General features: G+C 39.5%; 5 protein-coding genes across 6 annotated transcripts; 3 read left to right on the top strand and 2 right to left on the bottom strand.

Moving 5' to 3' along the window:
- Nucleotides 1-882: 882 nt before the first annotated feature.
- Nucleotides 883-2,385, top strand: LOC109705466 (pentatricopeptide repeat-containing protein At3g13160, mitochondrial-like). Its single transcript, XM_020226196.1, has 2 exons — nt 883-1,396; nt 2,040-2,385. The coding sequence occupies exon 1, from the start codon at nt 914-916 to the stop codon at nt 1,394-1,396; it is 483 nt and encodes a 160-aa protein (XP_020081785.1). The 5' UTR covers nt 883-913; the 3' UTR covers nt 2,040-2,385.
- Nucleotides 2,386-2,873: 488 nt separating this feature from the next.
- LOC109705467 (scarecrow-like protein 32) lies at nt 2,874-4,805 on the bottom strand. Its single transcript, XM_020226197.1, has one exon. It carries the CDS (start codon nt 4,554-4,556, stop codon nt 3,222-3,224), a length of 1,335 nt encoding a protein of 444 aa, XP_020081786.1. The 5' UTR covers nt 4,557-4,805; the 3' UTR covers nt 2,874-3,221.
- A 4,669-nt stretch (nt 4,806-9,474) lies between these two features.
- On the top strand, nt 9,475-15,878 carry LOC109705468 (formin-like protein 11). 2 transcript variants are annotated; one of them, XM_020226198.1, is made up of 7 exons: nt 9,475-9,986; nt 10,685-11,447; nt 11,817-12,396; nt 12,869-13,068; nt 13,169-13,404; nt 14,066-14,926; nt 15,454-15,878. In XM_020226198.1, exons 1-6 carry the CDS (start codon nt 9,819-9,821, stop codon nt 14,909-14,911), a joined length of 2,793 nt encoding a protein of 930 aa, XP_020081787.1. In that variant the 5' UTR covers nt 9,475-9,818; the 3' UTR covers nt 14,912-14,926; nt 15,454-15,878. The 2 variants fall into 2 exon arrangements, with proteins under 2 accessions (XP_020081787.1, XP_020081788.1); XM_020226199.1 differs by lacking the exon at nt 15,454-15,878 and adding an exon at nt 15,195-15,443.
- Nucleotides 15,879-17,202: 1,324 nt separating this feature from the next.
- Nucleotides 17,203-23,322, top strand: LOC109705469 (kinesin-like protein KIN-14N). Its single transcript, XM_020226200.1, has 17 exons — nt 17,203-17,547; nt 17,675-17,929; nt 18,015-18,159; nt 18,248-18,357; nt 18,469-18,588; nt 18,681-18,884; nt 19,274-19,483; nt 19,573-19,647; nt 20,347-20,493; nt 20,618-20,759; nt 20,870-20,979; nt 21,202-21,363; nt 21,460-21,659; nt 22,272-22,353; nt 22,430-22,534; nt 22,640-22,744; nt 22,836-23,322. Exons 1-17 carry the CDS (start codon nt 17,503-17,505, stop codon nt 23,013-23,015), a joined length of 2,397 nt encoding a protein of 798 aa, XP_020081789.1. The 5' UTR covers nt 17,203-17,502; the 3' UTR covers nt 23,016-23,322.
- A 208-nt stretch (nt 23,323-23,530) lies between these two features.
- Nucleotides 23,531-24,914, bottom strand: LOC109705470 (photosynthetic NDH subunit of lumenal location 3, chloroplastic-like). Its single transcript, XM_020226202.1, has 3 exons — nt 24,529-24,914; nt 24,162-24,448; nt 23,531-23,860 (listed from the first exon to the last, which is right to left on the bottom strand). Exons 1-3 carry the CDS (start codon nt 24,872-24,874, stop codon nt 23,762-23,764), a joined length of 732 nt encoding a protein of 243 aa, XP_020081791.1. The 5' UTR covers nt 24,875-24,914; the 3' UTR covers nt 23,531-23,761.
- Between the last annotated feature and the right edge of the window lie 1,036 nt (nt 24,915-25,950).

The raw sequence follows: 25,950 nt of genomic DNA, 5'->3' as shown, positions 1-25,950 counted from the left end.
GTTTATTGCACCCTACACACATAGGCAAGTTGCCCACGATCTAAGAACCCTTTTTTTTTAGAAAAAATTCTAATGAACAGCAAAAACTCAACTGCGCCCCATTTTGTCCTAGAAATTTTGGCTCCGACCATTTTCTCTAAACCTCAAGCTCGTATTAAATTGCCCAAACCTCTTTTTCGAAAGAGACGCGAAAACCATTCTTTCCTCATCCTCCCCTCCCGCCTCCGCTCTCTTCCGCCCCCGCCTCTCTCGCTCTCTCCTCCTTCCTTCCCCTTCACACCCTAACCCTAACCTAACCCTAGCAGCGCGCCCCGCCCCGCCCGCCCCGCCCCGCGGCGCTCATCCATCATCAAGAGCTCTTCCGCTGAGCGCGATCCGACAATGCTCGCGGCGCGTCGCTTATTCGCCGCCGCCGCGCCGTCCCCCCTTCCCGCTGCCGCCACCGCCAATCTATCTCCGCCGTCCGCCTCGCACGCGCGGCCCCATACGCTCCGTCGCCGCGTCCTCGAGTCCACCTCTTCCTTCCGACCTCTCTCCCGAGGGCTTCTTCGCCCGCCTATCTCCTCTACGGCGCCGCCTCCATTCCCTTCCCGCCGGCGCCCTCTTCGCGCCCTTTTCCCCTCCTCTCCGCCCCCGCTCCGCCCTCTCTTCAACGCCATCGCTCACGCCCTCGTCGATTCCCTCCTCTCAACCCGGCCTCTCGCCGCCTTCGACAATTCCCGCTGAGACCCTCATCTCCCACTCTGTTCCAAACTCCTATCGCGCCCTTCCTGGCAAAACCCGACCGCCCGCATTCGACGTGCTGAGCTCACGCAGCACGGCAATTCCGCCTGACCTATCTCCTTCAATTGACCCTGCTGAACGGCTTCTTCGGCACGGCAGGTTCCCGGACGCCGAGAAAGTTTGGAACTTGATGCGGGAGAGGAACGTCGAGCCCGACGTGAAGAGCTTCAACGCGAAGCTGAGAGGGCTGGTTCTGGAAAAGAGAACCGAGGAGGCGGCGGAGCTCGTCGATCAAATGATGAGGGACGGGCCGAAGCCCGACACTTCGTCATTCAATGCTGTAATAAGAGGGCATTGCAAAATTGGGAATTTGGAGGCGGCCAAAACAGTGTACTTGGATTTGGTGAAGAACGGTTGCGCCCCCAACAAGGGGACCTTTGAGGCGCTGATTCCGCATCTCTGCGAGGCGGGGGACTTCGATTTGGCCCTTAGGTGTTGCTACGATAGCATGAGTCGGAAGTGCTTTGCGGACGCGGCGGTGCTGCAGAAAGTGGTGGATGGGTTGGTTGCGGCGTCGAGAGCAGAGGAGGCTGAGAAGCTCGTTGAGCGCGCACGGACGAATAAGTACTCGAAGAAGAGCTTAAAGATGCCGAATAAGCAATCGGTTTCGTAGGTAAACTCTAATTGTTAAATTTTTACACTTCAATTTTGGTTTCACAGGTGAATCCATTTTACAGCACTATTGCTATGTTTATGAAATCAGTAGTGTTGGTTTGTTACCTAACAAAGTAGGATATTCAAATCTTAAAAACTTGAAACACTTTATGCGATGGATTGTAGAGTTAGGAGTTAGAAAAACAAATTATCGTAACTGCTTATGAATATGAATTTATACAAAATTTTTACTCTTATACTTGCAGTTTCATAAAATTGGACCATTTGTAGTGTGCCTCTAGTTTTAAGTTAAAAAAATAAGTGTTATTTGTCCTGTTTCGTTGAGAACATCAGGGAGAATTTAAGATAGGCATACTTGACTTGGATAATTGAGTTAATTCACATAAAGAAGTATCCAACTTTTATGGTTGGATTGGAATGAAACTTTGATGTTTAGTGAGGAGTAAGAAATTTGTTGTGGTTGGTTCAACCTTGCAATGGAATCTATCCTTCATTCAATTGGTTTGTTTTCATCACTCCAATCTAATAATCCACTGAATCATTGTAACTTGGCATCGACAAGGTTACATAGTTTCTTGAGCATATGTATTACCTAGTTATACCTGTGTTTCTAAACATTAAGATGTTTTAATTTGACACAGATCAGCATTGTTCGATGGCGGTTCTTAACCACACATTGAAATTGTAGCATTGTTCGATGGCGGCTCTTATCGACGCATTGAAATTGTCGTCTTCAATCGGATCTGCTCGTGAAAACAAATGTTGGTGTTGTTTCGATTATTGAATACTTTTTAATTAGCCAAAATCTGGAAGCATTGAAGAAGCACTGAGAAGGTAGAGATTGAGTTCAAATCCGATTTGAATTACAGGTCACAGTGGTTTAATTAGTCAGTGCAGAGTCATCTATCCTATCACTGATGTATTTGCTTTTGTAGCTTCTTATACACATTACTGGATAAATTAATTCAATCAAAATATAATACCAAATTTGTGTTCTCTTCTTACTCAAATGGAGGATGCATATGTGTACCTCAAAATAGCAGAGCGAACTTAAACATATTCATATAAATCATATTCATATAAATCAGCTAATCTATGTCTTGAATCTTCTCAAAAAAGAAAATATCTATGAGCTATTATTCTTATGTCAAAACATGAAGAAATTTTTTCTTTTGTTCCTTTTTTAACAATGTTATTTATGCTTTAATCGTGATTTGAACCAGCATCTAATATTATGTATCCTGGGTTTAAAGGTAATTGTGTATATAATCAATACTCTAGCAGTTTGTTGTGGTGTTAGTGAATTGCCTAAAAAAGTTCAACAGGAAACATTGTTGAGTCATACCTGAAGGACACTTTAATAAACTAAATTTAGAAATATAACCTTAATTACTTTTCTCATTGCTAATAAAGTTAAAAGGTACAATAAACAGTGGTGTGAATGAGGAGACAATTTTCTAAGTACAACTTAGAAGAAAATTAAAGTTCTAGTTTATCAGCGCGCGCTTCGCGCGAGTTCAACTCATCTGAAACAAAAGATAAGAAGAGCATGTTAAAGCTACACTTCCAAGTAATTACTGATGCACATATATATGTAAAGACAATTTACACAGTTCTGGCTCTGCCACTGATCTTGTGTGCATTCCCAAGCCATAAAGATTGCTCTCCCCACTCAAAACTTGGCCTTTTGATAAGCAAAAGACAAAACCAGCCGTTTTCTCTCGACTTGTCCCTCTCTCCCCCTCTTCGTAAGGAAAGATCGAGAAACCACAAAAGCCATGGCCCATGCATGGCTCCTAGCTCCAAAGGACAAGTCCTTAGATTCATGAGATCACTTTGGGGACCCATGCACTGGTAAAAACCGAGCTATGCCCCTTCCACGTGAGAACCAGCATGTCCTCCTCCCTCTTCATCCCCCACCCGCTCGCGTGCTCGCTCAACAGCACCCTCACCCCCCTCGCCGTCTCCTCGTCGAACAAAACCCCGCCGAACCCCGCGCGCCTCATCCGCTGCGCGAAGCGCGCGCCGGATTCCGACCTCTCGATCCTTTGGCTCCCCTCGAACCGGATGATGTTCTCGATCTTTTGGCCGACGTTGGCTTCGTACCCCGTTCTTTCCGGGCATTCCTTCGGGAAGGAGGTTTCGAGGGCGTCGAAGAGTATCCAAAGGTAGTTGAAGCAACCCATTATCCTCGAGGAGAGGCTCGGAGTGTCCAAGTCGGCGTCCTCGTCGGTCATGGTCACGACGGTCGGGTTGAGGCCATGAATGAACTCTAAGAAGCCATCTTTGGAAGAGGAGTCTCTTGTATTATCATCATTCCCTTGTGAATCCCCCGACAAGTATCTTAGCCAGTTGTGGCAATTGACGATTAGGGCCTCATCATCTTGCAATCCTAATGAAGATGGATCCAATGGAGTGGTAACCAATTGTTGGCGAAAGCTCAAAGAGTTACCCGGGGAGTTGGTCTTGAGTACCTTGAACTCTAAGGGGATGTTTCTCAACTTGGCGAAGTTCATCAGCCTTAGTCCTACCTCCTCGGTAGCTATATTGAGCGAAGGGGGCACCGGAGGGTGCGCCGAGGGCACAGTGATTCGTAGCGACACTGGCGGGCCCTGGGGCCGCTTGGCGAGCTCGTCGATCAGCGTCGGCCACTGCATGCAGTGCGTAACGCTGAAGTCGACGATGTGGACCTTCCGGTGGCCCTGGACCGCCTGGAGGATGGCGCGGTTGGCGACTGAGAAACCGAATCGATGCCACGGTGTGAGGTCGATGTAGCCCGCAAGCTCGGTCACGGTCATTGGCCTTCGAGACGACTGCGACGAGCCGTCTAGGGCAAAGGGCAGGGCCGTCGGGCAGAGGTGAGAGGCCCTGGCAATGAGAGCACGAAGAAACCAAACGGTGAGCCGTTGGTTGGGGTCGCCGTTTGCGGAGGCGACGTTGTTGAGCACCCACATGACTTGTTGGGCGACGGTTATGTCGTTGGCCTCGAGGGCGGCGGCGCAGTGGAGCAGGAGCTTCTCTATGCACGGGCCGTCGAGGCAACCGAGACAGCCGTTAAGGGCGCCGGAGAGCGAGCTCGGATGAGGACGGAGGAGGCTAGGGTTGTTTCGAGGGGCCATGTGGGTGGTAGAGTACTTAGCCCTATTCTCAGCCCCCATGACTCTTACAACTACGGTGGAGGCCGAGGAGAGGAATTAAGGGAGGGAGCTAGGTACTTGGAGAAAACGTATAGCTAGGGTTTATCTCTTCTCCATGTCCTCACGTGCATGGAGGTGAAAGCTTTGTGTGGTGAGTGAGGTTGACACGTGGCAGTTGGGCATTGGGAGGATGAGATTGGGGTGCTAGGGTTTTATCCTAGGAGGAGGGGATGTGGGTGGCCCTGTAGATATGGGAGGGGGTGCGTGTGTTAATTGGGGTGTGTTGGAATTCACAAAGCTAGCTAGGGACATAAATATATGGAGCCCTTCCTTGGCTTTATATAGTAGGGGAAGAGCATTATGGATAGATCTATACAGGGGTTTTTGTTTGGGTTCTTATTGGATGTTCAATTCACACACACACACACACACACACACACACACACAGAGTTGAGCTGGAATGCTATCGGTAGCAAACGGATTTCGTTGCATCCATTTATTTTTTATGATGAAGCTTTCAAATCGATAATCGACATCGTTGAATATGATATATACTATTTGAAGTATATCTATAAACCAAATTAATTTCATATTTTTTCAATATTGTTCTCTTGCCCATCAAATGCAAATAAAAATGAACGACTGAAAATAAATATCTTCTAAAAAGTGATGATAGAAATTTTGTAATCAAGATTGAGAGTATAGATCTTGTTCTAAATAGTTTAAAGAATTTTCTAATCAAACTTCAATTGATTTGGATAGCTTTACATCCTTAAACGAGAAAACACCTCATATTTATCATTAAAATTATAAATTTTGAAACCCTTTAATCATTAGGTTAATAATGTCGAAAAGATTTAAAATTTAGTTTTCAAATACTTCAAGTGGTATAGATCATGTTCAACGGTGTTGATCGTCGATTTAGAGGCTCCATCATTGAAAATAAATGAGTAGCAATAGAACTCGTTTGCTACCGATAACATTCCAACTCATTTCTCTATATATAACGCATTTTTATAAATTTCTATTAATTAATTAATATGTGGGTCATATTTCCCTTTTGTTAAATAGTGATAGGAATATTGGAATATTTAGTTGGAAAAGGACAAAAGAGCACAAGTTTGGAATGACATGAACTCTTCAGGAGCAAATCATTTTGTGTGTGTACATTTGGAATATAAAAGATTTAAGGGATATTGAAGACACATTCTTGGTAAATTTTTTTTTTTAAAAAAAAAACTTACTATTCTATGCAAGCATTGGTGAATTAAAGCCAACTAGGTGAATAACTAGTACATGCCAATAGTACACTATTTTGTTGTTTTCATTTCCTCACAACAACAAATTTTGAGATTGAAACACTTTGAACTTATCTGCTAGTGGTTGGTGCATATTTACACTTTTTTTTTCTTTCCCCCCCCTTTTTTTTTCCTTTATTGAGAGGATATTTTAAAAGATGTGCTCTTTGCTATTAATTGTAGATATATCCCACAAAAGGTCCATTTCTATCATTCTCTTTAAAATCCTGATATATAATTAATGAACAAAGATATTTATGTCCCTGGTTGAGGTTGATTGCATAAAAATAGGTGGCATGATTTTTTTTTTTTTTTTTTTTTTTTTTTCTTTGAAATTAATTTGGCTTGGTCCAATTGCATTTAATTGCATGATATACAAAAGAAAAAGATAACTGTTTGGATCATTTGGATGAAACTACTATGCCTCTTATAATAAAGGTCTTTCCCCCCCAAAAAAAAAACAAGAAAAAAGAATTTTTGATTAATACAAATGATTTGAGTTGTATAACAAATCAAAATATATGGTTATTAATTGATTACTTAATTAATTAATTAATTTCCAAGCCGGCCATTTTTTGTCCTCATACTTATACTAGACAAAAATCAAGCTTCTATATATCTCCCATGTTGTTTTCTTGCAATTAATGTAGGATAATAATAATGATAATAATAATAATAATAATTAATTGGGGTTACTTAGGATAAATTAAAGAATGTGGGGGACTCTCTAGGGTACATTATAAGATGAGCCAAGCTCCATTTCATTTGTATTTAAATCACATACAAATTTTACAAGTTTTTACATATGCTGACGCGACATTTCACTTTTTATCAGTTCTCTTTGGTTACTATATAATTAACATTTTACGCATGAATTGAGCTTCCTCATGAATTGTCACTTTCACCCGAGTAAAATGCCCCATGATATCATGTAAATAATAGTGTAAAAAATGTAAGAGCGTGTAACAATATTACTCTCAATCGACACATTTGCTTCGTAATTTTACGCACAAAATAAGCCTCCACGAAGCAGAAATTCTAAATCGAAGTTTATATGATTTGTAGGAACTTTTGCAAATTAAGTAAGGCGAAGAGTTAAAATAATGAGCATTAACACACAAATCCCACGGAGAACATGTAAATATTCCAACACAAAGGACATGCTAACTCTTTTAAGCATGCCACTACTTAATTAACTAGTAATTATCTTAATTCGATACTGCCGAATAATGATCCTATTATTAATTAATTTCGATTTTAATATTCTAATAAACAGTACTTTGCTAGCTCTGAACACTTTCCAACTGGTTGGTCAAAGTATTAAATCCATCTGATTAATTTAAGTCTTAAACTAATATTATTCTGCTGTATATATAACTTAATTTAAATCATTATAACAATGAGTTTTTGGATGCTTTGAATTATTAAGCGTTAATCATTAATAATTAAATTAATGAGTGTTTGGATGCTTCTACATGGTGATGATAGAGCTAATTGATTCTGTAACTTATATGTGACAAATTTTTTTATTTTTTATACTTTTTTTTTTTACAGGTTCGATCTGTACAAAAGCCACAGCAAAAAACAATGCATAGTCCAAAACATGCATAGAAATTTCCACCGCATCTTTGGCGTTTTACTAGTTTGGTGTTATTCTCTCCATAATTATATAAACATTAATTAATAATTTGTTATCTTATGCATATGTAATGTGATATGACACGATACTCGTGCATCTTTGTATAATAATAAGCATGGAGTAATGCATGCAAGTATATAAAATTGTCGCGAGATACGTCGCATGTCAATATCATGTAACAGATGTGGATTCGAAAACCACTCCACGCGCGTTCATGTTTGAGACTAGTAATTAAGGGTGTACTGGTTGTTTTTTCTGGGACTGGAGAGATCAGAGGTTGCGAGTTTCGATCGTGCATTTGATCTCGACCTCATCACGGTAAGGAGTGAAGTTTTGCTTAATTTTACGTTGTACACGTCTGATATGTGAGTTCGTTGATCTCCTCAAAACATTCGCACTCGCGGTTCAACTATATGAGAGGCTTTGGGGGCGGAGATCTTGCAAAACAAACACGCCATAAATACAAACATATAAAAAGGATAGTAGAGTGACAGAGAAAGAGATATGCCACAAATAGTGGATGAATTGAATTAAGTACTGATTTTTATGAAGTAGAGAGAAGGGAACTTCAAGTAGATTTTGGTATCATATTACTAAAAAAGTATTTGATAGGAAATAGTTTAGGAATAATCTTAGCACTTATATAGAATTTTATTTATCTTGGCTTAATTACCCATGATGACATTCGTAAACACCGAGCTTAATACATAAGCGTTGTAAATGAACTAAGCTGTACTTCAATACATTTTTTGGCTGATCGTTAAACAAAAGCTAACTCGAGCTCGACTCATTTGGGGTTTACGAAGGTAAAGGTGTGAGGATAGGGTCAATAAGATCACAAAGGAAGCTGAGCGATTTCTCATCTCTCTTACATTGAATTCGTAGCCAATCTTTTGTTCTAAGAAATGAATGAAAATGCATTGGTTACAACTCCGTGCGAAAGTTCTTTCGCTACTCATTAGTGGTGAGATTAGTCAAAACCATCGACATTAGACAGTGTGGATGCATAGAAATTTTTATGCATGGGATTGTAGCGAATCTACGCCGTTCGTACGTTTGAATGTATACTAGCCATTATAGTACACATTGTATTGCGATTTACACGACCCATTTCACTTTATTGGGCCAAATCAGAGTTATAAATCCCAAAACTATATCCAAAATGCCGAAGAAACAACAGTTATGGCCCAGTACAGCCATGCAAACTAGATCAAGCCCAGAGAAAGATAACTGTAGAGGCCTCTAAATCTGCCGTTAAGCTAGATCTGAGCAAAACCCGAGCTGAGTCGATGTTAACAACTTTCGCGTGAAAATTACATAAATTTTTAATCTTGACTCCGGTCACGTAAAAATAAAACGATGCGAGATCGAGAGGTATTTTTTGCAGATCGGGTCATAGCTCTATTCTCTTCGTTATGTGCGTGCTATTTGTCTCAGCTTTGCTAACTCCGTTTAACATCTCTCAAATCAAAAATTGCAATAATGAAATAAATCGAATGAATCAATTTTAACTGCGCTTCAGAGAGAAGCAACCCCAGGAATAAATAAGTAAAGAATAAAAGAGATTCTGGAAAAAAATAAGTGGAGAAAATTACTAATCCGCAACGGTCGTGTAGTGTATTGTCTCTCCTATCGAACAAAAGGATCCGGTTCCCTTTTTTTCACTTTAAGCCTCTTTATTTTACCAAATTAAAAAGAGCTCCTATTTCCCTTTCCTTTTCTTTTTGGTGGAAATGTTGACAATAATAGAGACCTCCTTAAATGTTAGTTGTATAGATCATTCCAAATAGCCCTCTCAACTATTTTTTTTTATTAAAATTCTTCCAACTTCTCGTTTTTCATAATTTTCATTATTTTTAGTAAGTTTAGATAGTGTCAATGAGAAAAATATAGGTGAGGGGCCCATGTCAAAACTTTCTACAGTGGAAGGATCTCCGTACAATTTTTTAATTCTTTCTTTTTCGCTTTGAACAATGATGGATCAAAAAATTGACGCATCGCCTTTTGACTTGGAAAAGAATTCAAAAAAAAGAAAAAAAGTCGAGGTCGAGGCCGAGGTCGACGCGTCTCCGCGATACCCCAAATTCCCCCCTCTTCGCGTCTCGATCGTCTCCTCCCCCACCTTAGCTCCGCGAAATTCCCCCTCCAAACCCTACGAAAGCTCCCACCTTTACCCCTCTTTCGATCGCAAACCCCGCGTTTTCGCGGTCAAAGGATTGCCCGAGTTCGCGATCCTCAGGAAATCGCTCTGGGGTTTCGTCCCCGCAGCTCAAAGATCTGTCCTTTGAGCTCGATTGGAGGTGGCCATCGATGAGATGAGAAGGGCGGAGCTGGATCGGGAGGTGGATGCGAGAAACGACGAGGATGATGATGGGTCGGGGCACAAATGGGATCTTGGTCTCCGCCTACGCGTGCATGATCTTGCTGCATCTCCTAGTGCCCTGTGGCTCCGCTGTGCGGCACGGTTTGAGGGATTCACCCAATGTGGGAGTTTCGTGGCACATCGATCGAACGGTGAGATAGGAACCCTAAATTTTCCATTACGAGTTTGATCTCATTCCCACTTTTGTGTTTTATGACAAGAAGTTATGTGTTATCCTCATGATCGAGATTATAAGGAGAAAAGAAACTTACTCGGTGAAATGTGGAACGAATTTAACTATTAATTTGTTGTATATTTAGACAAATTAGCGAAAGTTGTCATTTTTATCCTTGTGTTGCTTTTAATCTTCAGTGAGGCATGTGTATAGAGAGAATGATGCCCTAAATGGGTCTAGTTCTAATTTATGTACTGATTTTGTCAACTTATCTGCTGTTTTTTCTCCTGGATTATGAATTTGTTAGTTGAATCTGAGAAAAATAACAGTACTTTACCCTCCATTCCGTCTCAAACTTCAAATCCTACCGCCCTGTGAGTCGCAGCCTTTCCTTGATTCGAAAGTTGTTGTCATTCGGATGGTTGATTGATTGAACGTTGAAGTGTGAGATGGGATAGACGGTATACCAAATGTTGGAGTGTAGCGCTGATGTGGAATAGTGCATTTCTGTTATTATAGTTTCTGAGACACTTTTTTGACACTCTCGTATGTGCCGAGAACATATTCCCCTGGGAATTCCCTTGCGACAAAACAGTTGTTTGCATATAATTCGTATGCCTTCGATGAAATTTCTAATTTTGTTTTTTATGGCAATGTGATTTGTTGTGACTACAGGTGCGGCAAGTATGGATCAGTTGCGGACTAGATATGAAAATGATAGGGGAAATTGGAAAAACGTTTGGTGACTCTCTTTTGGTTGATGTTCTCCGTGATTCTAATGAGATAGATCCAAGAAAAATGCCTTCTTTGAAAGACAGCTTAGAGGAAGCTATTAGTAGCATTGGACCAGAAATTAGGCAAGAGTTTCTTGATTGTTTAAGCAAGCAAAGTTTTACTTTTCATGATTCTGTCGAGGACAGTATGACAAATCAGTGGGCCGGTTATCTTGAAGCTTTACTCAGATGGAACCCTGTTTTAAGAAGATTCTTGGTTGAGCAACCTTCTACAACTACGACATCCTCAGTTCCTGCCTCTTCCACTGCACCCTCTCCGAGTCCTGCCCCAGTTCATGTCTCAACTCCATCTCCAAGCCTTACAACTCAAAACCCCAGTTTTGTTCCAGCTCCTCCGCCTATTCCGGCTCATTTTAGCCCACCATCTCCTATCGGATTATCCTCATCTGCTTCCTCCAGCGATTTCTTTCCACCAGAACATAAAAAAGGCAGTCCACACCGTACTCCGCCTCCACCACCAAAAAAGCAAAAGAGCAACAAAAGCTCAGTTACGGTTGCTGTTGTTCTAACACTGGTGGGGACGTCGCTTCTTGCAGCTTTTCTTGCTGTTTGCTTTTGTAGATGTCGTAGAAACAGGACATTTATAGCTTACAGCCAGAGGGATGACAGCCCGCTTCTTAGTTTGAGTTTAAGCGACTTCTCTGGTATGAAAGAGCTCTCTTCTTATTCTTAGACCTTGTTTGGCAATGTTATTGTTTTTTTTTTTTTTTTTTCCAACTCAAACTCCATGTGATTGAATGCGCCGGATTGATGGACTTCTTTTTCTTCTCATTGTTGGTTAGCTTGCTAAGTTATCTTTCTTTTCAAGAAAAAGGAAGTGAAGAAACGTTATCACCAATTTTCCCTTTTCTTGTTGCTAAACAAGTCTCAAAGGTGTATAAATTGCACATTTTACTGTCGGCATATGCATTCAATAGCATAGAACTTGAGGGAGGACAAAACGTAGGATAACCCAATGAGGCCTTATCATATAAGTTTGCATTTGAGTGCTGATTTTTGTGACTTTATGTTAGGTTCGTCTCGAAAGTCATACGGCCAGGCAACTCCAATTGATATAAATAAGCTGGGTGCTCTGCCAATAAAAAGGGAACCGAGCCAAAATGGCCGTGCTCCATCATTCAAGGTGAGCTCAATTGAAACTCCGATGACCAGAATGCAATCAGTAATTTCCAACTCTTCAGTTGGGCAATCCAGTGTTCCTAGCACTATTACACAAGAAAAACCGCCGCCGCCGCTTCCACCACAACAACAACAAGCTCCACCACCACCACCTCCTCCGGCAATGCCACCACCAGTTCGGCCTCCTACTCCTCCTACTCCTGCTCCTCCGCCGCCACCTCCTGGTCGAAAGCCAGGTGGTGCTCCCCCTCCACCACCATCAAAAGCAGCTTTCCCTCCTCCCCGTCCTCCACCAGGTAACCCCAGTTCGTCGAAAGTGCCGCCTCCACCTGGTTTAAGGAAGTCTGGGCAGGAGCTTGATACGGATGACTCTAATGCACCAAAAACCAAGCTTAAGCCGTTTTTCTGGGACAAAGTTCTTGCAAACCCCGATCAATCAATGGTCTGGGATCACATCAAATCGGGTTCTTTCCAGTAAGTTTCCTGATATTTGTCCCTCACTATTTTATCAGAATAAGGTGAAAATGTATCGAGTATCAACTTACCTGAACCATGGCGTGTTTGAAATGAGTACATAAATTTTTGGAACTTTTGATTTTCACTTGCTAACTTTTTAGTACTTTTTATTTCAGAAACTTCCATCAACTTCTGTGCAAACTCAACCGTTTGGGTCAAAATAAAAAAATCATAGTATATTTTTCCCAAGTAACTTAAACATTCCTTAGGTTACAGAATATTCCATCAGAAAAGTTACAAGTACATTTAGTTCCTGACTGCAGGGCATTTAAATCAATCATATTGTAGGATTAGGTAGAAGAGTAAAGATATTCAAAGTTCAGGTAGCAATTAAAATATGCTATAGTTCAGGTAAGGTATATACTCTTTTACCTTGAAGTCAATACCTGGAATAATAAAACTATTGCACTAAATAGAGGGTGATTTACAGGTTCAGTGAGGAGATGATTGAAAGTCTATTTGGTTATAACACTGCTGATAAAACTAAGAGCAATGGCAAGGAGACAGCACTCAAGGATGCTTCTACTCAATATATTCGGATTCTTGATCCCAAAAAGTCACAGAATTTGGCGATTTCATTGAAAGCATTGAATGTTAAAGCTGAAGAGGTTTGTGACGCAGTTATTGAAGGTAATTCTTAAGAACTTTCTAGGACTTAGACGCCACTTTGCATGGCATCTTCTTTTGCGATTCGTTTGTTGTGATATAATATTTTTCTCCCTCCAAATAGGAAATGAGCTCCCAATAGAGTTGCTCCAATCACTGCTGAAAATGGCTCCTAGTGCTGATGAAGAGCTGAAGATAAGACTGTATAATGATGACATTTCCTTACTTGGACCTGCGGAACAGTTCATAAAAATGCTGGTGAATATTCCTTATGTTTTCCAGCGGCTTGATGTATTACTTTTCATGTCTTTGCTACCAGAGGAAGCTGCAATTCTGAAGGAGTCATTTTCAACCTTACAGGTAAGTCCTTTTCATGTCTTCTCGGTTTGCGATTGCATTAATTTTAATAGCAGTTCCATTTATAGAAGAGTAAGCATACTTCAATATGTATAGAATGACTTAATCTTTAGGAACCACTAGGTGCTTTCAGTTTTTGCTTTATCTTTCCTGAGAAGAGCGGGTAGGATCTGCGAGCTAACCAAGAATTGCAGTTACCTTGGTTGTTTTATGATTGAATTTCCTGATGGGTGGATTTCTCTATTTTCATTGTTGCTGTTTGGCATATTATTGTTTAATGTGCAATTTTTAGAGGAAAAAAGCGAAAAAGCTACTCTTCTACTTGTGGTTCCTGCTGCCAACAAAAATGCATAGATGTATGAATTGTATGCAAATTGATGGAAGGTAGTGTAATCGAAAGAGGCCGAAGAATTTTTTAGATTTTTTAAAATTTTTTTTATAAAATTGATTGAGGGAAGCTAATTATATATTGTGTTTTTTATTTTGATTGTCTTATTCAATGTCTTCAACGACTGCTCTTGCTGGATAACTTGTAGATTCGTTGGCTATCCAATAGCCACTTAATTAGTATGTTTGGGCATAAACTGTGTCACTTAGGGTTTCCAAGCATGTAGGTCGGTTAGCATTGATATCTATCTGTAAGAAAGAATTCCTTTTCTCGCAGGTAGCTTGTAAGGAGCTTAGAAGTAGTCGGCTTTTCTTAAAGCTATTGGAAGCTGTTCTCAAACTCGGGAATCGCATGAACGATGGCACTTTTCGTGGCGGAGCACAGGCATTCAAGCTAGATACCCTCTTGAAATTGGCTGACGTGAAGGGAATCGATGGGAAAACAACATTATTACATTTCGTTGTACAAGAGATCATTCGATCTGAAGGAGTTCGTGCTGCACGGATTGCAAGGGAGCAGGGTAGCAGCATGTCCAGCCTGAGTTCTGATGATCTTGCTGACGATTCTTTTGAAGAATCTGAAGACCATTACCGTACTCTTGGCCTGAAAGTTGTTTCAAGTTTAGGAGATGAACTCGAAAATGTGAAAAGGGCGGCATGCCTTGATGCTGATGCCATAACGAGTACCGCAGCTAGCCTCGGCCATAAGCTCATGAAAGTAAAAGATTTCTTGAATACTAGCATGAAAAGTTTGGAGGAGGACAGTGGGTTTCACCACTCACTCAGGCATTTCGCTGAGCGAGCTGACGGAGAGGTTACTTTCTTGCTTGAGGAAGAGAAGAGAATAAGATTGCTTGTCAAGAGCACTGTCGACTATTTCCATGGAAATGCTGGGAAAGACGAGGGTTTGCGGCTGTTTGTGATTGTGAGGGACTTTCTTGGCATGTTGGATAAGGCATGCAAGGAGGTTAGGGAGTCACAGAAGAAAGTGTCGAAAGTTCCGAGAAGTAGACAAAAGTCGGCGCCGTCATCATCATCCTCCGTCCCAGATCCACGACAGCATCTCTTTCCCGCAATCACCGATCGCAGGGTGGATAGTTCCAGTTCTGATGATGAGAGTTAGATCTACATCCGGGAGGTATGTATTCTTTGGGTTTATCACAAATTTAGTACCTGAAATCTAAACAGTGGTCTAATGTGGTTCGTTTTTTGATAATAAGCTGACAGAGATTGTTTAGGACTCAACGGACCACCATAATGGATAGCATAAAATTTTTTTAGTCTGCTTAGGGAAAAGAAAAATCGAATGAAAGGATAGAGAAGGTTTTGTGGTGATGGCTTTTGCAGAAAATGTATATGACTATCTAGCATACAATTTTAGGTTGTGAATTCTTTTGATTACATAGGATGTGCTTACAAGATGTCTAACCTAAAGAGTTCAAAGACTTCGACAGGAGGAAGCAGGTTTTTTTGAGAAAAGACAGGAGGAAGCAGGTTGCGCTTTGATTAAAAGGAAAACTTTCTGTTTTGCATGAAATAACCATTAATTATGCTCTTGTGAAACATTCTATTTGATTTTTCTTTTTCCCCTAAATAAATAATCTGTAATTTGTCTCTGCTCATGCTCTAAATGCTTCTATTTTCTATCTTGTAACATGTTTTCAGCGCTTCGTAAGCTGTAGCAGAAAAGCCCTTCCATGCACCGGTGATTCTTCATGTACTTTTATGTTGGTTATGTTGATACATACCACACAAGAGAACTCGCGAAACCAAATGGTTCTCGAACCGTTTCGAACACGGATCATACTTCGGTCGGAGATGGTTTCCGCCCCGCCACCACACAAAATTCAGATTTTGTTTTTTTTTTCCTTTTTGGATTAATTTTACACGACATTCTTTTAGTTAGAGAGCTCCTTGGTTTTGTAAATTCTTTTGATGTGTTGTACTATTCGCCGTTCTGTTTAGACACATGTAGAATTCCTTGTCATTATCATAGCAGATGGTTAGCAAAACAAGAGTTCCAAATTGGATAATTTAAAGGTGTATTTTGTTGACTATTAGAGTTAAATCCAAAGATATATTTAGATTCATTCTGACAAAAAAAAAAATAATGTGCAAATCAAAATCAGATCCTTAAAGGAAAGAAAGAAAAACAAATGTATGACCATTCATTTGTAATTGAATTCAGGCTTTCTGCATAAAGAAAAGCATGAAAGTGTTCAATGTCTACAGAAGATCTCAAATTCAGCATCTCTTGTTTGTTCAGAAGATCCCAGTAACTGGTACATTCCAGCAATCTCCTTCTTCTAGATGGAAGGTTGCAATAAACTAAGCCCTCCTGCAACTGGATGAACAAATTGTCGTCATCGTCGCCGTGCCTTGCTCTGATCAAAAATTTGTTCTCAAAAGATCTGCAGGCAATGCTATACTTCTTGATCCAGGCATGATCTGAATCCCGCAAAGCCCATATGACGATTTGCTGGGGCTCTGCGAGACTGAAACCGAACATGCGTTGCCTCCTCCGGCAGCGCAACAAATCTGAATGTCTCATCTCGCAGATCAAAGCTCACAATCAGATCAAATGTTGTAAGGGGCGTCCCGTCTTTTGCACACCGCCAGTACAGAACTCCGTTGAGAGGCACGGGGTACTGCAGTACGGAGACAGCCTGCGGAACATCCTCTACGACCCTCCACGAATCGTCGACCCCTACGGTGAGAACACGACATCCCAATGTTCTATCACTTTCGACAAAAGAGATTGACTGCCTTGTACTTGTTGCTCACGGGATCATGGCCGAGCCTGTCGCAGTGCCTGCGGTTATCGCGTCCTCGAGTCTTCTGAGGCAAGGTGATGAGTTCCCTGGTGCTCGGATTGCTGACGTGAATGTACCTAGGTGAATTTTTTTCACGGTTTAAAGGTAAGTTGAGTAAATGAAGTCATGATAACAGTGCTTTTGATCTGGATTCAACAACTTTGCTGAAAAAAGAGTTTCAGTTTATGAATGATTCAACTTCAAAACAATTGTTACAGTGAATTCTTTTTGTCATCGCTAGTTTTATTGGATCGGATTTTTAGATAGTAAATATGGTACCGGCGCTTATTCTAAACTGCCTTGGTTTGCTTTGGGGCAACTTAAATTTTCGAGAACAACGATTGTTTTGCAGGTATTAGAGTACGAGGTACTGGAATATTCCAACCATGTCAACCTCTTTAAATTATTATTATTATTTTTTTTAGTTCAAGTTTATATCATGAAACTATAAACATATATAAGTCCACACACGAGGCGAGCGTTGAATATAAATAATAACGTCCACCGTCCGATCCACTAAGGATTCTCTGATTGGGCCCCCACGTGGCCCATGGATCGAAACTCCGAAGGTTATACACAAGAGAACGAGAGGCCTCGTCCCGTAAATAAGAGAAAAGAGAAGGGTAATTTCGGTATGCAAATTTTTCCGACCGCGCCCGTCCCCAGTTTCAAAATAATTCAAACGGCTCTCTCACTTCTCCTCTCCCTCCACTCCACTCGAGGTCGAAAGAAATTGGGGATCGGGAAAACCCTAACCCTAATCCAACGACGACGACGACGACGACGAAGAAGAAGAATTAAGAGGAATTCGGGCTTACTTTCTTCGAATCCCTACAAGATTTCAGCCTAATCGCGCCCCAATTTGACCTCCAACGAAGCCCCGAAAACCTAATTCTCTGTGATGTCCCTCAGAAGCCGCACCAATCCGCCTCGGAGCCCTTTAAATGTAAGGTTTGCTCTTCTCTCTTCTCTCTCTTTCTATCTCTTCTCCTAGGGTTAGGGTTTTCGGCTTCTAGGGTTCTTTGATGCAGTGGTAGTGCCATTTTGTGTCTCTTGGTCCTTTTTTTGGGTAGAAAAAGGAGAACTTAGATGAGGGTCGAGCTGATAAGAGGAGAAAGGTCGCCGTAGGGAAGATGGTGGGAGCTACGAGCAATCTACGGTCCCGACCGGTTCTATCGGTCGTCAATGCGGGGGCCACTGCCGGAGCAGGAGATCCGGCGGCTGCCGACGGCGCCAATGGCGGTGTTGGCATTGAGTTCAGCTCGAGGGAGGACGTCGAGAGGCTGCTCAATGAGAAGATGAAGGGGAAGAACAAGAATGACTTCAAGGTGAATATAATCAAGAGCTTGTTTAATTTGAGGTGTTAATTCCGTTTTAAATCTTAGTCTAAGTGTTCGCTGTGGTTTTATGTAGGGGAAGAGCGAACAGATGATGGAGTATATAAAAAAGCTCAGAGCTTGCATCAAATGGCTTACGGAACAGGAAGATGGGAATTTGATGGAGATGGAGAAGCTCCGTAATTTGCTAGATTCCGAGGAGAAAAATCATGCTGAGATCGGTACTGTTCTTTGATCTTCTTTGTTTTTCTTGGGAATTTATATTGATCATGAGAAAAGTCTTAAACATTTCAAACTGCATCTGCATAGCTGCCCAGTTGAGAAATACTAACGAAGAACTAAATTCAACGATTGAGGAGCTACGGAAACAGCTTGCAACTTTAGAGGAGAAATATAGAAAAGAGGAAGCTGAGAAAATGGTGGGTAATTTAAAAAAAATGGCTTTTTTTTTTTTTTTTTTTTTTTTTTTTTTCTTGAGGTTTACTTTGAGTTGTATGTGGTAAATAATGTAAAATTTAATAAATTGGCAGGGTGCTATTAGATCTTGTGAGGAGGAAAAGGAAGCAAGGTTGGCAGCAGAAAGTCGATGCAATGCTCTGTCAGCAGAGCTTGATAAGGCTGGCCATGAAGCAAAACGTCTTAATGATCAGGTGATGGCGATTCGTACAGTTATGTTATACTTCATGAAAATCAGAAATTGTTGTTATGTTTTTTATGTAGTCTAGTTTTTATTCTCTCTCAGATTAAGATGCTTCAAGAGACCAACAAGAGGCTTCAGGAATACAATACTAGCTTGCAGCAGTATAACAGCAATCTCCAAGCTGATGCTCAAAAGAATGGAGAAGCCATATCCAAGTTGCAGAAGGAGAAAAATGCCATGATGGAAACCCTTAACGGTTTGAGGGATCATGTCAACTCTGTCAAAAATCAGCTGGATATTTCCAGGGTATGATTTTATAGTTTGATTTGCTTGTGCAATTGAATTGCTTTTGATACATGCAGGCATATATTACATTGCATAGTATTTAGAGCACAAGAAGTTCTTATAGTCTCTGAAAATTAAGACATATGTGGATGAAAGTTTGCTATCATTATCCTGTTTATATGTCTAACTTCAATTTCCATCTCTGTCCTGTTCTAAACTAAGAGATCATCATTCCTGCCATATTGCTTGAATTCTTTGTTTTTCACTAGTTTTGCTATCCTTTTGGATTGGCACATTATGGAATCTCCTCGTTTTTTACTAATTCATTAATTATACTTCTCCAGGTTCTTTTAGAGGTACTTTACAAAACAAAATGCATTAATTACTTATTTAGTGCTTGTTAAGTGCAGGCTTCTCAACAGGAAGCTTCTAAACAAAAAGAAGAGTTAAAGAAAGAACTCAACTGTTTTAGAAATGAACTACAGCAAGTAAGAGATGATCGTGATCACCAATTAAACCAGGTGCAGTGTTTGATGGCTGAAATTGTCAAGTACAAAGAACTAACTGGAAAGTCTGCATTGGAGCTGGATAATGCAACATCAAAAACCAATGCTCTTGAGGTTTTCACTTGATGCTTTTTATGTTTCGTGCTAATGCTCTTTCTATTGGACATTAATCTGAATCCTGATTCCTGTCTATAAATATGCAGGAGGCCTGTTCATCACAAAGAGACATAATAAAGACCCTGAAACTTCAACTTGCAGCTGCAAATGAGAAGCTGAAGGTTGGTTTTTGTTTTCTATGCATTCAATTATCTACTGGGATGAAAGGCAAGTTTTCTACTATAGCTCCTCTACACTAAAATGAATAGAGTATCATTCTTTAGATTCTTTTTCTTACAGTATGATCAGACTTGAACGCCTTAGAGAATATAACACTTCCATAAAGAGAAAAAGTGACTACAACCTTTAGATTCTTTTTCTTACAGTATGATCAGACTTGAACGTCTTAGATAATATAACACTTCCATAAAGAGAAAAAGAGACGGAGACTGAAGATTTTCTTTGATAGGATGTGCTGGACTCTCATCCCTTTCTTTTAACTGAAAAAACATTGCACTTTACATGTATTTGTCAAGAGACTTTCTCCACCATTCCTGCAATGAGATCGCGCTTTTATCTGTTTCTGAACTTCCCTATATTGCGTACTTACAATTATTAAGTGTTTACAATTTTGAGAAGACACTAACATCTTTGAGCTTTTTTTTAAATGCAATTGTGCAAGAATATCCTTTGTTTTATTTTTACTGTCATCAGTGTCATGTATTTTTGTACAAAAACTGCTCTCTAACTGTTATAGATAATACATTGTAGTGCTGCTAATCATTATTTGATTACTAATTATCTTCTAATCATTATTTGATTACTAATTATCTGCTAATCATTATTTGATTCCTAATTATCTTTCTTATTGAGTTGTTTAGATGGCTGATCTAACAGCCATGGAGACAATGTCAGAGAACGAGGAGAAAAAGAAAATGTTAAAAGATCTGCAGGATCGGTTAGCTGATGCAGAACAGCAAATTTCTGAAGGAGAGAAATTACGCAAAAAGTTGCATAATACTATATTGGTAACACTTTTTTTGGTTTTTCACTATTGATCAGAAGATACTGGTGCTAAATCATTTCTCTTTTCAGGAACTAGAAGGACTATTGATCAGAAGATACTGGTGCTAAATCATTTCTTCTTTTCAGGAACTAAAAGGAAATATTCGAGTCTTTTGTAGAGTGCGACCATTATTACCTGACGGTGAAAATAACGGGGTAGAAGGGGCTGCTCTTTCATATCCAACCTCTACTGAATATCTTGGCCGTGGCATTGACTTGATGCATAATTGTTAGTTCTTTTCTCTATCTCCCTTTTCTTAACTTAAAAGTTAGTGAAATTGTGTACAGAAATTATTTGTTGGAGAACAAAGTTGATAATAATTTGTATTTTTAATTCAGCACAAAAATACTCCTTTACATTTGATAAAGTCTTTGATCAAGATGCTTCACAAGAGGATGTCTTCGTTGAAATTTCACAGCTAGTACAAAGTGCACTTGATGGGTATAAGGTATATCTATTTATGCTATTTTACTTTTCTTGTGTATATTATTACTTTTGCTGTTTATTAGATAAATGAAGAGGCCATTATGTTGTATTTCCCATTTTAATTTTGATTGCCTTATTAATTTCATGCATTCTACTATATGTTTTTCTTCTATTTCAGTGTATGCATCTTCTTCAGTAGTAATGCTATCTCCATTTTGACAAGTTACCAATTCAATCTTCTCAGGTTTGCATATTTGCCTATGGCCAAACTGGCTCTGGAAAAACTTATACAATGATGGGCAAACCTGATTTTCTCGAACAGAAAGGATTAATACCACGATCACTAGAACAAATTTTCCAAGCTAGCCAGTCCCTGCTATCGCAGGGTTGGAGGTTCAAAATGCAGGTTTTTGTTTTCAGTATTATCTCCTGCATACATATCTTGTTCCTGATGCGACTAATTTGTCAGTTATTACAGTCTTATGTTGTTAAATATTTGTAGGCTTCCATGCTTGAAATTTATAATGAAACAATTCGTGATCTGTTGAATCCTAATCGGTCGGGCAGTCAAGATACTGGTGCTTCCAAGTATTTGATTAAACACGATGCAAATGGAAACACGCATGTATCTGACCTTACAGTCGTAGATGTATGCAGTATCAATGAGGTCTCTTTCCTCCTACGGCAGGCCGCACAGAGCCGGTGAGCATTTTTAAAGTCTAAACATTGTCCAAGAAAGATTAATATGTTTTGACATTATAGTACTGATGATGGTAACTCAGTATTGTTAAATGTTTAAAATGCTAGAATTTAATTACTGATTATTTACTTTCCTTTCAATTAGTTTGTTACAGTAAGTTGAGTAAGCTCCAGTTTTACTCAAATTTTGGATTTAATAGCAATTAAATTTGCAAAATTTGCTACCTTCTAGCCTTGTGGCGAGGTCTGTTTTTGAACTCTCTTAGGTCACTTTGTTAGGTATGTGCTACTATTCCTTTACCTTTTCCTTTTGTTGCGTCCATTCAATATATCATGTGCTATTCTATGGAGTGGAATAAAGCTGGTAGTGTAAAATGTTGGTTAAAATAGTAATCAATTAAAATTTGAAAGAATAATGAAAAATTGTCTGTTGTATTTACTATTTAACTATTTGTACTTCAATATAATAGTTGTTAGTGTGTTATGGACCAATACTTGACTGTTGATATAGTCCATGTTGATTTGCTTTGTACTTGGAAAATAATACTTGAACAAGAGTTTGTTTTCTTGGTGAATTGATAATTCTTTCTTGCGTTTGCTGCTTTGTATCTCTAGGTCAGTTGGAAAGACTCAGATGAATGAACAGTCTTCTAGAAGCCATTTTGTCTTCACACTGAGGATTTCTGGGGTTAACGAGGTAATTGCAATGTTATTTTCACTTACCAACAGTGGCTTCTTTCTAAGTTACTGATGAATCAGTTATTCTTGTGCAGAGCACTGATCAGCAAGTTCAAGGAGTACTAAACCTAATTGATCTTGCCGGGAGCGAGCGTCTCGCCAAAAGTGGCTCAACTGGTGACCGCCTCAAGGAAACTCAGGTAAGCATCTTCTATAGTTGTTATATATTTCATAATTTTGTTTGAAAACTCCCCTCTCATTATCCATTTTTGCTCAAAAATATTTGTTCGACGGTGTATCCTCAGGCAATTAACAAAAGCTTATCATGCTTAAGTGATGTTATCTTTTCTATCGCAAAGAAAGAGGACCATGTACCATTCAGAAATTCCAAATTAACATATCTTCTTCAGGTAATATTGCTTTATGATGATTTTGATTAAGATCTAAACTTAGTGTTTACATTTCCCTTAAATCTTATCCTTTTGATTTCTTGAACTGCAGCCATGCCTTGGAGGTGACTCGAAAACCTTAATGTTTGTGAATATCTCTCCCGAGGCATCCTCAACAGGGGAATCAATCTGTTCGCTTAGGTTTGCCGCAAGGGTAAATGCTTGTGAGATCGGCGTCCCTAGGCGTCAGACTCAGATGCGGACTTTAGATTCCCGATTAAGCTATGGTTAAAATCATATCTTTCCCTGGTTTTTCCCTCGGTCAATAGAATTTCAAGATATATTTTTGTGACTAAACTCGCCCTTCAAATGTGTGGGTTGTATTTGTATCTCAAGGCAATGCAATTATCATTGCTGCCGAAAGAAAAAGGACATTAGTGTGTTGAAATTTGTATCAAAGAGAACCTTCGGTGAAGTTGTTTCTTTCGGGGTTTTTTTAGCTGATCATGATTGTAGCTACATTTGTATTAACAGTTATAGTCACCTATCTGATTGTCTTATGAAAGTGTATCATGAGAATTCTTGTGATAGTATCTTAAGTTGCGACTTTGAGATAGTTTGATTTGAATGTGCTTTTATGAAGATTACTACTAATTCTTGTTGTTTCTCATGTTCCTGTACTAAAGAATTTTGCACTATTCACGTAAGTTGTGCTCAATATGTGAAACAGTTGATGAGTTGATTAGAGCAATCTTCATATTGTTTGTGGCCAATGTTGTAGTCTTATCATTGTTTTGTTAAAATACCTTTGGCAGCCACTCTAGAGAGGGATTTTTATCTAGTCATTCTATGTTACAAACATATCTCAATAGTGCTCTCAAGTTAGCACTTTGAATGCCAATCCCAAACCTTTACAAATTAATGCTCTTTTTGCCATACTATGTGAGAAAAGGATATCTTGTAATCTTATTGTTCTATTTCTGAGAAATGAATTTCAGGATTTCTTCCAAGGGAGCATATGTCACCAGTTTACAATCTTTATGCCATTCGTGCCATAACTTCCTGGAGAATCGGTACAGTATCTGCATAACAAGACTGCATCATAGTGTTGTTCTGCGTCTTCACAGCCTCTTCAATCTGTTCAATGATCAAAATTCACTTTGTTAGAATGCCTGCAGGAAACTTCGATCAATGTATGAAGATTCTGCTCTATAATATATCACGAATGAAGTTTGGGACGACAGTTTACTTTGGTTCTTCAGTAAATGAAATTTCAGCTGTTAACTAAGAATAATTCAATAAAATGTAAACTGATGATCTGGGGAATTTGTCTAATTTGCCCTGTGAATTTGCAACGCTATTAATTGGAATGTTTCCCTACTAATGCGTCTTCTGAATTATGAACAGATAAGCAGAGCGAAAACTTGGAGTAGCTCACCTTCTCAACATTGTTGAACAATCGGTTGGCAAGGTCTGTAAGCGGCTGCTTCTGCTCATCAGAAGCTGCGGAGATGACCTTATCGAAATCGTAGTACATGACAGTTGACTTCATACACAGGTACTTCCTAAAATAACTCATTGTTTCTTGGCCCAGCATATCTCCTAAAGCTAGTAGATCAAATGCGTAGTGCTTCAGTCTAAAAGCACTTCCTTGGGGTCCTATATTCGCTATGTAAATCCCGTTCCTTAGAAATGATCGCGTGCCTGTTTCTTCATTTGCGATCTCTACAATGGATCAAACACTTTATTATAATGAAGAAGAAACTATGATAGTGAGCTTGAGAATGAGAGCAAACTGAGCTTACTGTTAGTGACTGTGGGGACAGGCAATGGGCCAGTGAGCCATAATCCATTCCCCTCGTCGGCTCGCGAGGGTTCGATGTGTAGTTGGTGAAGTAGGAGGGCCATGGAGAAGCTTAAAGAAGCTCTTCTTGAGACTTGGTGTGGAGTTATTGTGCTTTTGGATGGGAGGGAGTGGGATTCTTGGGCTTGTGCCGGCATGTAAGATTGTGGGCTTTGATATTTTGGTTTGTCGTTTTTGATTTGTTTTAGTTTGGCTGGGGAGAATTGGGAAGCTGATCCATTGATGGTAGAGAGAGAAGTGGCCATAGGGCTTGTGGGAGAAGCACTACTAGCAAAACTTAGAAGCATGTGTGAGTTTGTTATGCATACAATGCTTCTGTTTTTGTGGTTTATCCACTCAGAAGAAGAGTTTGGGACTGGTAAGATCCACTGGCCATTCAAATGAAATCCACTGATCCACATGCTGAGGGGGCAAAGGGTGTTTTGGTAATTTTGGTTTGTATAGCAAACTTATGATAAACTTGTTATGAGTATGACTATGATTCAATCGAAAGTATAAAGGAGTCCATGTTTTCAAGTTCTTTTTTTTTGGATCAACCTCTTTGATTATATATAATTCTTAGATTAATATTATTTTTCTAGAGAGATCATTCAATTCTAGAGGAATTATTATTATTCTAATTGTACAGTTCTTAATCCAAAAGTTAAAAAGTCGGAAGGACCAACTTCTTTATACTTTTGAACGTATAGTAGCTCTACACACTTGTTATAGGACCACTTTGCTAATGTTATAGAAGAAATATTTAGTTAGCTATTCACTGGACAAATATGATCAAATTGTAAATGAAGTATACTAAAAATGTTGCTGATGAGTAAGTTATTTTAATCGCTGATGGTTTTGGACAAATGAACATTTTGTATATAATATTTTTAAATTTCTGTGTTTGAATTTTTTTTTTTTTTTTTTTTATAAGATTAATAAAGCGAATAGCCTTGCAACGTTGTATTGAAAGACGAAATCTATCAATTGCCAGATTATTATCGAAGTTGAAGAAGGAAGATGGGTTTTGTATTTTAAATGAGCAATTTAATCAACATATTAGTAAAAAAATACTACACATTAAACTGTAAAAAAATTTAACTTAAGATCTGGGCATTTATTTAAGTCAAATTAAGTTACAAGTTAACTCTAACTCTTTGACTCTATTAAAAAAAAAAAAAAAGCCATTAATAAGTTAAGCTAATGGGAGACATTTGCTACTGCGAAGTCTCGAAAGCCAACTCACCCGCTTCCCATCCAAAATGCCAATTTTACCCCTCTCCTTCCCCACAAAAACCCTTCACACCGAAGGGTATTTCGGTAAAAAGAACCACCTTCCCTCTCCAAAACACCCATTATATTACACCTCTCCCCCTCTCTCTCT

The sequence above is a fragment of the Ananas comosus genome, unplaced genomic scaffold, assembly GCF_001540865.1.
Source record: "Ananas comosus cultivar F153 unplaced genomic scaffold, ASM154086v1, whole genome shotgun sequence".
In the NCBI taxonomy this organism is placed as follows: Eukaryota; Viridiplantae; Streptophyta; class Magnoliopsida; order Poales; family Bromeliaceae; genus Ananas; species Ananas comosus.
The sequence above is the reverse complement of the archived record's forward strand: the minus strand, read 5'-3'. Positions and strand labels throughout refer to the sequence as shown.

Bases quoted from the DNA above. Each gene is read 5' to 3' on its own strand.
- LOC109705466 (XM_020226196.1), top strand. From the start codon at position 914: ATGCGGGAGAGGAACGTCGAGCCCGACGTGAAGAGCTTCAACGCGAAG.
- LOC109705470 (XM_020226202.1), bottom strand. From the start codon at position 24,874: ATGCTTCTAAGTTTTGCTAGTAGTGCTTCTCCCACAAGCCCTATGGCC. The intron at 24,449-24,528 runs GTAAGCTCAGTT...GATCCATTGTAG, and splicing joins TGTCCCCACAGTCACTAACA to AGATCGCAAATGAAGAAACA. The intron at 23,861-24,161 runs GTGAGCTACTCC...ATCATTGAACAG, and splicing joins TGTTCAACAATGTTGAGAAG to ATTGAAGAGGCTGTGAAGAC.
- LOC109705467 (XM_020226197.1), bottom strand. From the start codon at position 4,556: ATGGGGGCTGAGAATAGGGCTAAGTACTCTACCACCCACATGGCCCCT.
- LOC109705469 (XM_020226200.1), top strand. From the start codon at position 17,503: ATGTCCCTCAGAAGCCGCACCAATCCGCCTCGGAGCCCTTTAAAT. The intron at 18,160-18,247 runs GTACTGTTCTTT...GCATCTGCATAG, and splicing joins GAAAAATCATGCTGAGATCG to CTGCCCAGTTGAGAAATACT. The intron at 20,980-21,201 runs GTATATCTATTT...CAATCTTCTCAG, and splicing joins GTGCACTTGATGGGTATAAG to GTTTGCATATTTGCCTATGG.
- LOC109705468 (XM_020226198.1), top strand. From the start codon at position 9,819: ATGCGAGAAACGACGAGGATGATGATGGGTCGGGGCACAAATGGGATC. The intron at 12,397-12,868 runs GTAAGTTTCCTG...GGTGATTTACAG, and splicing joins ATCAAATCGGGTTCTTTCCA to GTTCAGTGAGGAGATGATTG. The intron at 13,069-13,168 runs GTAATTCTTAAG...CCCTCCAAATAG, and splicing joins TTGTGACGCAGTTATTGAAG to GAAATGAGCTCCCAATAGAG.